At 39.6% G+C, this 11,310-nt stretch overlaps 1 protein-coding gene across 1 annotated transcript in view; it reads right to left on the bottom strand.

The window, feature by feature from the left end:
- Positions 1-721: 721 nt before the first annotated feature.
- LOC122330292 (potassium voltage-gated channel subfamily C member 1-like) overlaps positions 722-11,310 on the bottom strand; it is an 11,682-nt gene continuing 1,093 nt past the window's right edge. Inside the window, exons 2-4 of the mRNA XM_043227183.1 lie at positions 4,310-5,243; positions 2,215-2,391; positions 722-852 (exon numbers count right to left, since the gene is read on the bottom strand). Of these exons, the coding sequence (XP_043083118.1) occupies positions 731-852; positions 2,215-2,391; positions 4,310-5,243 (1,233 nt within the window). The 3' untranslated portion in view covers positions 722-730. The remainder of the gene's footprint in view (positions 853-2,214; positions 2,392-4,309; positions 5,244-11,310) is intronic.

Below are 11,310 nucleotides of genomic sequence, written 5' to 3'. Positions count from 1 at the left end.
GTTTAGATGAGACCACTGCATAGGAAGATGAGATACTGTGGAGAAGAGAAATAGAAGAGAGCAAGAAAAGATGATAAGGAAAATGAGGAGAAAAAAATGGAGAGAGGAGGAAGGTCAAAGGAAGAGGAAAAGGGGAGGAAGAAGAATGCAAAGAGTGGAAGTAGCAAGAAAAAATATGAGAGGAGGAGAAAGAAACAACTGAAAAGAAGTAGATGAAGGTAAAGAGTGAAGAAGAAGGGCAGAGGATAAGGAAGGAAAAGAATAAGGAGTGGAAAAGCAAATGGAGGATGAAGCAAGAAGAATGAGAAGAAAGAGATGAGGAAGAACAAAGGGAAGTAGCAGAGGAAGATGAAGGAGAAGAAAAGAACAAGGAAGAGGAATAGAGAAGAACTTAAGATAAGGGGAAGAGCAGGAAGGGAGAAGGAAGAGGAAAGAAATGGGCAGATTATATGGAGGTGAGAGAGAGAAGGAAAGAACAAGAGGAAGATGAAGGACAAATAAAGAGACAATAGAATATTGAAGAGGAAGAGGAAGGAAAAGGACGAAGGGCAGAAGATTAGAAATGAAATAAGGGGAAGAAGAGAGAAAGCAAGAGGGAGAGGAAGTGAAGAAGTGAAGAGTTCAAATGAAAAAGAGTTTAATGAGAGATGGATGGTGCACAGTGTGAGCAGGCGTCTCAGCGCAGCACTGCGGAGCGAGGGCCTCTGATTGGTTAGTTTTGTTGTCCATGCTACAAGATGGATGGGATGGGAGAGTGGACCTGCTGCATGAGACAGGGTGGGCTGCAGGGCAGGGCCGACACTGAGGCCACGCCTCCAGACATGCTGCTATGGCTCCATGGCTTTTCATAACCTTCATTTGAAGAGAAAAAGGGCTTTCAGTAAAACCTCAGACTAGCCTTCAACTCTAGACAAAGACTCTGCCAAGGTTTGCTTGTGAATAAATATGCTCCTTAAAGTAGATTCATGGACAGTTAAGCTGAGTTGTGTGTACTGTATGTGGTGTGTATGCGCAGATTAGATTTGGTTAGTGTTGCCTTGTCATGTATTGGTTATGTGCATGGTTAGCCAGTTGACAATGACTGATTGCCAAGTCAACTGCATCATCCTCCATGCTTTCTATGCTTCAAACTGTCTACTGCATGCATGGGGTGGTTTCACAGTGCTGTACAGCACAACACAGGTTCAGAGAGATATCAAAGAACTCAGCCAGACACATCAGCCCAACAAGAAACAACAGTACATGTACACCCAGTTTATTGGTATTCTAGCTGTGTAGCTACCAGATAATGCTACTTTTGTTAAATATGGGGCTAACAACACAAGTATTTCACTTATATATAATCCTTGGCCTAACACATTCTTGTACTCAAGGTGTTACCAAGAGTTTAGGAAAGATTTTGATTCCCTTGCCAAGTCTTTTCTTGGCCACCCTGTTGAAATGGCCATCATAGTTGGTTGTGTTATGCATACTGGTAGCAGTGTCCCAAGAAAACTACTTAACTAGTTCTACCAGTAAATCAGTTGAACCAGCACCTAACAAGCCTGGATAAGCATGGTAATTAATGCTAGGAAGCTGGTCTTTTCAGAAGGGCATCATGGCTGATGGCACCTGTTTTTCTGTTAATGTGCAACTGAGAGCTTCTGACTGGCTGAGTTCTTGTCATGTGACCACATGCCCCATATCCCATGCTGCATCTCTTGTGAGATTCACCATTACCAGGACCACTAGCCATTGTGAATCTGCATGCAAACAAGCACACTGCTAGACATTATACTGAAGCGTATTTATTTCATTTACCGTATAAAACCATTGTTTTCGTAAACATTGTTACTTTTTCTCTTTAAAATTGGACCCTTGCATAATGGCCCACTGAATCTGCCTGAAATATGTCCTGTAAAACGTACTGCATTCACATGAATACTTTAGGAAAAACTGTCACGGAATGTTCTTCTCAAAGATCTTGTTCAGACTGAGCTATAAATGAAAAGAAGCCTGTTGACGGCTCACTTGGATATGTCATTTTTATCGCAGCTTTTCCTGTCAACCTTAGAGTAACGGCAGACCTGAGGAGCTATCAGACTGCAAGAAAGAAGGCTGAGTGACAGTCGGTCATTTTGCACCGAAAGAGCATCTTTGATTGACAGCTGCTCCACTTTCAGACACAGCACTGGCAGTGCTCTGATGGCTAGCAGTGATTGGCTAGTTACGTACCCTTCCTGACTCTCCCCCCAGTGTGATTGGCTCGTTCTCCTCCGGAGGTGAGCAGGAAGCAGGGTCTCTCACGGTCCACAGGGCTGAACACTTCCTCGGGCGACACCGCCTGGTCGATGTGAGGACAGTCCTCATTGGCCAGGGCGGCTTTGGATGCCTCCCCATTCACTTTAAAATCTCCAGTCACAAGCAAAGAGAGATGACTCATTACAGATTGATGCAAGGTGAAATGCAGGATTTAGTTTAGATTTAGGCTATCAACACTTGCGACACATCCTGAAAGCCAAACCACTCTCAAAGTTAAATCCGGCTGATATATAAACATTTCTAACATTTCTGCGGGAAACAGATGCTTTTTTCACCATGCGTGATGGTACCGCTATCCAAATTCACCTGTCCCTAATAATTTTGAACAGCAGATTTTGAACCATATTGTCCTGTTATATCATGACCTAGACCAGGATTACTTATCCCTGCTTCAGGAGACCCACTGTCCTGTTACGTTTAGCTCCAACCTTAAGCAAACATGCTTGAACCAGATAATCTGTTGCAGGATTACTTAAACATTAAAGGCGAGTTAGTTGAAGCAGTTGGTCTCCAGGAGCAGGAAGAAATACCCCTGACCTACATGTAGAATATTCAACTTATAACTCAGGGTTGTCAAACTAAATTGCTGGAGGGCTGGAGCCCTGCAGAGTTTAGTTCTAACTCTGCTTCAACACACATACTATGCATTTTTCAATTAAACCTTACTTGGATCAGGTGTGTTTAATAAAGGGTTACATCCAAACTCTGGGCTCCTGCCCCCCAAGAATTATGTTTGACTCCTGTTATAACTAATTTGGAAGGTTAAACTGGACAAATGGATTGGTCTCTCTGGAACTTTGAAAATCCATATTCTCTCAACTTCTGTTCACACAATTTATTGTCAGTTTCACAAGCCCCTTTCCCCTCATTTTTTTAAAACATCCCCCCATGCCCTTTTTAGTCAATAGTTTCTCAGCATTCTCTGACATAGCATAAAGTCTAGTGTGTGTGGTTACCTGTTATTGCTAGACTGGACTATCTGTAATTTAGATGCCTGAGAAAGCTTAGAGCAACAGTAAGCGTCCATTAGTGCAATTCCACTGAGAAAAGAAAAGATTTCTGCATTATCGAAACTATTAGCACTTTTTAATTTTCACAACCAAGTCCACTAATTACTCATTTTAACCACAACGTTCTTCTCTAAAATCAAACCTACCTGTAGATTCATTATTCAGATGCGTCCAACTCAAGCTAGCTAAACAGAGCTCAGCAGATTGATGTTCTAAATTCGATAGATTAGATAAATGTCAAATTAACAGTCAAAACATGACAAAGCTCAATAACCTTTTCAAATGAAAGGTGTTTTATGTCTAGCATAACATGGAACATACTCTGAACTGAACTGAAAACCAAAACTGAACTCACTGTCTTGTCCAAAAAGTAAATCTTTTAAAATCCTGTTTAAAATATTACTCTTCAGTATGCTGACTTATCCAGTTGTGGTAAAGTACTAAGGACATGCTTAGAGATTTGTTTGTAAGTCTTGAAGGCATAGAACTAAACCTTTACAGCAATTAAACTTCTACAGTCAGACCGAATTAGTGAACCTCTGAGGAAACTATTTTATGATATGACTCATTTTAAAGAAACACTTCACTATTTTTGAAAATAGGCTCATTTTGCAACTCCCCTAGAGTTAAACAGTTGGATTTTACCATTTTTAAATCCATTTAGCAGATCTCTGGTGGTAAAACTTTTGCTGCAGTTTAACATAGATACCATGGGTTCTATACCATGGGTGCAGCAGTTACAATGATGTTACGCTTAATATTATTGTGCCTGCTGCACCAATGGTAAGACAATGGTTCAATTATCTATGCTAAACTGCAGCTAAAGGTGCTACCACCAGAACCAGAGATTAGCTGAATGGATTCAGACTCAACTGTTTAACTCTAGGGGAGTTGGAAAATTAGTCTATTTTCCAAAATAGTAGAGTGTTCCTTTATGGTGATCATTCTACTGTAATTTCACTTTGAAATGCAAAGATTCTCAAAATATTAGCTCCTACCTTGATATCTGATCTCGGAAACCTCTTCCTGTGCCAGGGGGCATGTGTCACTGTGCGTGCTGGGTCGCGGGGAGTTAATCACTGACTTGCAGTAGTTTGGAGATCCCAGTTGAGGTGCTCGTGGGATATGCTTGTTCTTTTTCTTTGGTAGTTTTTGTTTCGCCATGGCTAGGGAGTAGTACATGCCGAAGTTGTTCACGATTACAGGTACAGGCATGGCAATCGTCAATACACCTGCCAGAGCACACAGTGCGCCCACCAGCATGCCAGATGTCGTCTGAGGGTACATATCGCCATAACCAAGGGTTGTCATTGTTACCACAGCCCACCAGAAGCCAATGGGGATGTTCTTAAAGTGTGTGTCACTACTGGCGTCAGGATCGTTGAGGTTTCTTCCAAAACGTTCAGCATAGTAGATCATAGTGGCAAAGATTAAGACTCCGAGTGCAAGGAAAATAATGAGGAGGATAAATTCATTGGTACTGGCACGAAGTGTGTGCCCTAGTACCCGCAAACCCACAAAGTGTCGCGTCAGCTTGAAAATACGGAGAATTCGAACGAATCGCACCACACGAAGGAAACCCAATACGTCTTTTGCTGCTTTGGAGGAGAGTCCGCTCAGCCCTACCTCCAGGTAGAAGGGGAGGATGGCCACGAAGTCAATGATGTTGAGGGCATTTCTCACAAATTTTAATTTGTTTGGACAGGTAGTCACTCGGATTAGAAACTCAAAAGTGAACCACACAACGCAAACACCCTCAACATAGGTTAACTGCACCATAGTCTCCGTCTCAGGAAAGACACGCTCCCGTGTTTCATTGCCCACCATGTAAGTCTCTGTGCGGTTGATGATGGGATTGAAGGCCTCATGAGTCTCCAAACAGAACGTGGTAATGGACACCAAAATGAAGAACAAAGATGCAAATGCTACCCACTGTGGGAAAAAGAGAGAGGGAGATGTTATGTAAGACCTTCATCCAAAAATGACAATTCTTTCAATATGTCTTCCTAACTTGTATAACATACTTTTTCTGTGGGACTTAAGAGGGTAAAGTTTGGAGGATAGCATTGGTCTACACTGATAGCTTTTGTATGACTTGATACATAAGTACTTTTATGGCACTTTTCCAACAAGATGACAGAAGGACAGAATTCCTTTAATGCTTGTTCTTTGAATTCCTTTCACAACAGCTGTAGCACAGAGTTCAGCTATAAATAGGTTTTATAGAGCAGACAAAAATAAATCCACTTACAACATCATGAATACAGTAATTGCTCATAAACACCCTTTTCAGCAGAATTCGGAGGAAGTACACTTGGATAATGTCACGTCTTCAGTTCCTTCTAAACGTGCTTCTGAAAAGTGCCACGTCAACAAATGGAGTGCTTAAACAGCTGAACCTCAAGGTCACTGTGCGCTCTCAAGGAGAGCATAGAATGACAGAAAGACATCGATATAACTGCCCTACACCTCTTTGGGATAAATTTAATCATAGTTCCCTTCACCAGGGACTCCTGGTCAGCCTCTGGCAAGGTTACCACATGCAGATTTGGTGAGATGGTCCCTCAAGTGCTTTGAAAGAGGTTGGAGGAGGCTTGCATTACTTACACGGCAGCTTACTGTAAGATAGAACAACAAGCATGGACAGATGGAACTGGATTTCAGTAGGGGAGCCCCACCACAGGATGACGGAATACTGGCTAGTGGTAGAATTACATAAGTGCAAGTTGGCCATGTTTTCCCTATCATGGGATCTTCTGGTGGCTGGGAAAAGCGCCATCTATTATGTATGAATTGATTATTCTGCTCAAATTAAATATTAAATTTAGGCTGTGAATCTCAATGACATATCATCCATCACTACATATATATTATAGATGGGAAAATGCATTCAGCATGGAACAAATGGAAATACAGTANCATTTTCTAAAAAAAAAAAAAAAAGAAATTGTGAGTCAGATCACTTTGAAGAGTAATAGCACTCCTCTTCTTAAAGAGATAGTTCACAATAAAAAAATTTATTCTGGCATTAATTACTCACCCTCATGTTATTCCAAACTTGTAAGACCTTAGTTCATTTTCAGAACACAAATTAAGATATTTTTGATGAATTCCAAGAGCTCTCAGATCCACCACAGACAGCAAGGATCCTTACATGATCAAGGTTCAGAAAGATAGTATATAGTTAAAGTAATCCATGTGATCAATAATCCATCAGCGGTTCAACCGTAATTTTACAAAACTACGAGAATGTTTTGTGTTCGCAAAGAATACAAAAACAACTACTTTCATGAAATACTGTATTTTGTCTCCTCTATACCCTCACCCTATAACATCATTTTAGAGAGTATAAGATATGTAAACAAAGTATGCAACGCATATGTACGGATACGCTTTTTACGTTCTGATCAGTGCATAAACAACGTAAACACTGAACACAGAACAGTGTAATTGTTTATGTATGTGATACTCTCCCCAGTGGCGCAAGGGTGACGCAGAGGACACAAACTATTGAATAAAGTCTTCTTTTTCGTGTATACAAAAAGTATTCTCGTAACTTGAGAATAATGCATCATTCTCAAGTAACAAGACAAAGTTTACTTGGCTTGGAACTTGTTCAGATCACGAAACCCTGACCTATTTCTGACCTTTTTTTAGTTATTAAAAAAAGCAACCATTCCAGAATTACCATTTTGGTAAACAATTCATGTTTATAAATGATTTTAAACTCACTTAGTCAACTCGTGACAAAATGTCATTGTACTGAACCGTGAACAATAACAGGTATCAAATTTGTATGTTTTTGTTGTTGTTCATATACCATGTTTTCATGAAGTTGCATTAATATACCTTATCTGCCCTGATCTGCCTCTGGTTCTGATGGCTAGCAACACCTCTCAGTTCTCCGGTTCCTTCTATCACATAAATTCTTCTTCCACAGGCAGTTTAAATCTGGGTCAGCCAGTGCTTAGTCTAACAGACACTATTCCCTAGATGTGCCTCGTTTCCTGTGTTCGTAGGGAGGAGAAACGTTTTGTCTGAAGAAGCCTACGAGCGCATACACAAAAAAACGTATAAAAAATAACATTTTTCACCACTTATTAAGATCATTTTGACCCCTAGAAAAAACTTTTGAGCTATGGAAATAAAGCAACTCTCTTTAGCGACAATAAGCATCTTTCTCAGTTGACAAGAAACCATGTCAAAAACGTGCAAGAGATTTCAATTGCAAATATTTGAATGTCCTATTGTGGATGCTGTTAACAGTGCACCTGATTTGTTTTTGGAAAGCACTTAAAAGTGTAAAATAGACAAATGTTTTAGTTTCCCATCACAGCTCTTTGTCGTGGCACTTTCGTACAACTCAACAGTAATTATGCTCTGATTCATTTATAGACGGATGTGGGATACAACTTGATATCTTAATGATGCTCGTAAGATGACATACAGCATAAGAAAGTAATTAACATTGCTACACTTCTCAGTGAAGACTACTATGTCAGTGTTTGTTCTACATTAGCAACACAGAGGAGCAATTTTGTGTTTTACATACCCGTCTCTGCAAACAAGGCCTTTATTTTTTTATAGATGCGTGCCACTGTACCTGGAGCTTACAGTTTTCACAAGTTCTTTTCAGTTTTGTATGAAATATGCATCAGGCGGAACAGTAAAAAAGCGGTTAATAATTCATCGAGGTAAGACATGGATTACATCATCCCCGCCGCTTTTTTTCTCCTTCACAGAAGCCTATAAACTTCTCGTAATTCACGCAAAGTAACAAACGCTAAAAATATTTGCTGAATCACTTTTGCTCTCCTCAAACCGAGGCCGAAGCACATTCTCGCGACCTTGCGAATCCCCGAGGGCAACGGTTTGATCCACGAGAACGTTTTATCCTCACTCGCTCATTGATCAAGATAAACACAAGAACAGCTTGATCCCCTTGATCTCCGGGGACACAACATGATCCGTTTCTCTCCCTCTGCCCTCCTGCCACACGCTGATGACTTGACGGGACAGTTCATTTTAAGTTTTTATCCCTTCACACACACACGCATCTACTTATTTGGAATGGTCGTCGATGGAGAAAGTGCTTTTTTGGGTCCAGATGGTGTATTTACGGCATCTACCAGCAGGGGCTAATGCATCCGTGCTACCCAGCCAAACCACGATCTCTTGCAGTTTCCAAATGAATATTAAAAGGGTCTCGAGCAACTTTCTGGCACTCTTTTCGGTGCTTTTTCACAACCATAGGGATGTTGGCCGCAGACATATTTTAAAGCTCATTCTTTTGCAGCCATTTAATCTTGGTTAAAGAGCCTGTTTTCATTTTTAAGCCCTCGAAACATCATGCAAGCGCCAGTGCTGGGAATGTTGAAGTGCTGGTAACTGTATTAGTCGGTGGGCGGCCCGGCGCTGATTCATTTTGCGTGCAAGTGTGTGTTTGTGTGCGAGCGATGTGTTGCTGCGATGCTGATGTAGCTGAGATATGAGATGTTCTCATTAAATACACTCACACACGCTCTAACCAGGCAGACTAATGAATGACGTGCGGCTTGATAATTACTGTGAGGACGAGTCTGGACAAGTCTGCATGCAGGCAGACAGAGTCTGAACCGATAGGCCTTGTGCGTTCACTTCCTGTTCGATTATTGCACAGCGCGGTTGCCATTTATATTCCCTTTCACAGAAGAAGTTCTAGATCCGAATAGGGCGTTTAGACTATGCCAGATTCATTTACACAAAAATGAGGGGCATCGGTTTGTGATTGTGTAACAGACAATACAGTCCACAAATTCATAATTATAGTTGGTTTTTCCTAAACTCTCACACACACACACACACACACACACACACACACACACACACAAAACAAAGCAATAAAATAAATATCATATTTATGTTTGTTTTAATTACTTTTTAATACATTTTACGTATATTTTAATCAAAGTATTGTAACAAATACTAACACAATATAAATTATTTAATTCATATATTTAATGATTACTTTTAAGTAATTATTCACCATTTTTTAGATGTGACATGCTTTAATTAAATATTTAAATGTATATAATTAGTGAAAATAATATAAAAAACTTGTGTAATTTATAATTTCTTAAAAATTTAATTTATAACAATAAATGTGACCACTGACCACAAAACAAATCATATATCAATTTTATCAAAATTTGAGATTTATACAAACTAAATGAGGTTTCCATTGATGTATGCATGTTTGATATGATAGGACAATATGCAGAGATACAATTTGAAAATCTGGTTGCAACAGAATAAAACATTTGAGAAAATCAGCTTTGAAGTTGTCCAAATACAATTTTTAGCATTGCGTATCACTAATCAGAAATGAAGTTTTGATATTTACGGAAATGTACAAAATACCTTAATATTAATATTGATATTCTACTGATTTTTATCATAAAAGAAAAATCTATAATTTTGACCCATACAATGTGTTGTTGGCTGTTGCCACAATTATAAATGCGCTGCTTGTGACTGGCTTTGTTTTCCATTGTCAGAAATAGCAGTAAAATTGAATGTTTAAGACTTCACTGAGATTTCTTCTTTCTCGCTTTTGATTAGTTAAAAATGACCTGGACGTGTTTTTGACCGGTTTTGTGACATTCACACCCACACAGGCATTACTGTAAGAGAACGACAGGACACATTATCAACCACAGAGTGGCATCTGTTGTCTGCAAAGCAAAGTACAAACTAGCTAACATCAGAAAACAACAGGACACCTCACTCAAAATGATCCTGTTTCCTGTTAGATTTCAAAAAACATGCAACTAAGACAAAACGACCATTTCACCTGATCCTGTACTGAGGTACGGTACTGTAGCATCATCATTTTGAAAGAGGACCAATGCCAAGTTTGAAATGGCTATAGCTCTATAACAACATTTCTACAATACTAAGAAAAGCATGCATTTATTTTTTTTAAAAATCGTCAAAACCTCTAACATTCTCGCCAGTTTCTAACTGCAGTTTCTATACAAAATGAATTCTCTCCCAGGCTTCTTGGCTTTTAGTTCAGATCAAGCTAAAGAACGATGTCATCTGTGATCACAGCAGGTAATTGAGTTGTCAAGTTCTAATGTAATTATGATATTCCTCCTGATGGAGGTGACCTAAAAATAACTCAAAACAATTGAATTGACTCGACTAAAATCTAGCGTAGGTTGACCTCTCCACCTCCTCGCATGGAGTCTAGCCATGACTCCAACATGACTCCCAATTCATTCATCTGAAATCTGTGGATTTTTTCCAGCCGCCTCCACTTGAGGAGCAGAGAGGCACTGCATTTAGAAAACGTGATAAAAATAATCCAGCACCGTTGACAGAAATGCATATTTGATGCAGAAACCCAACTTCCCCGTCACGCCTCAGCGATTCCTCAAGACCGTGAATCAAAAACAAGCCGCGCAGATGATCCGAATCACAAATCCTGGCTGTGGTCGATGTCCATCAGCGGACTTCATCAAACCCATTACCGCTTGATTTGCTATCAGGCAGCATGGTTCATGTTTCTCTGTGGTGCTGCCAGGAGCCGGGCCACTTTTCCTCAGATCCAGCAGCTCTCTGCTTCGGCAGACAGTGTCGGACAGCCTGGCTCCTGGCAGAGCAGCCCATGGCCAAATGAATAATACATTTCCTTCTAGAAAACCAGTCTCAACTACAATTTACTACAGTTTAGATGCGTCATCTGCATTCAAAACCTACCCAAAGCTCTTTCTAGACTTCCAAAAGTTTTTTTTTTTAACTTTCTTTATACTTAGTAAAAGTATTTAGCTGCATTTAGTAAAAACAGTTGTTAAATATATTATTGCATTTTTAAAAATATTTTCTATTTGAATGCATTTTAAAATTAGTGCTGTCAAACGATTCATATATATATATATGTGGACTGTATATTTATTATATATACATTTATATTGTTATAGTATATAAATATATTTTGCATATTAACAAAACATAT

The sequence above is a fragment of the Puntigrus tetrazona genome, chromosome 25, assembly GCF_018831695.1.
Source record: "Puntigrus tetrazona isolate hp1 chromosome 25, ASM1883169v1, whole genome shotgun sequence".
NCBI classification, from domain to species: Eukaryota; Metazoa; Chordata; class Actinopteri; order Cypriniformes; family Cyprinidae; genus Puntigrus; species Puntigrus tetrazona.
The sequence above is the reverse complement of the archived record's forward strand: the minus strand, read 5'-3'. Positions and strand labels throughout refer to the sequence as shown.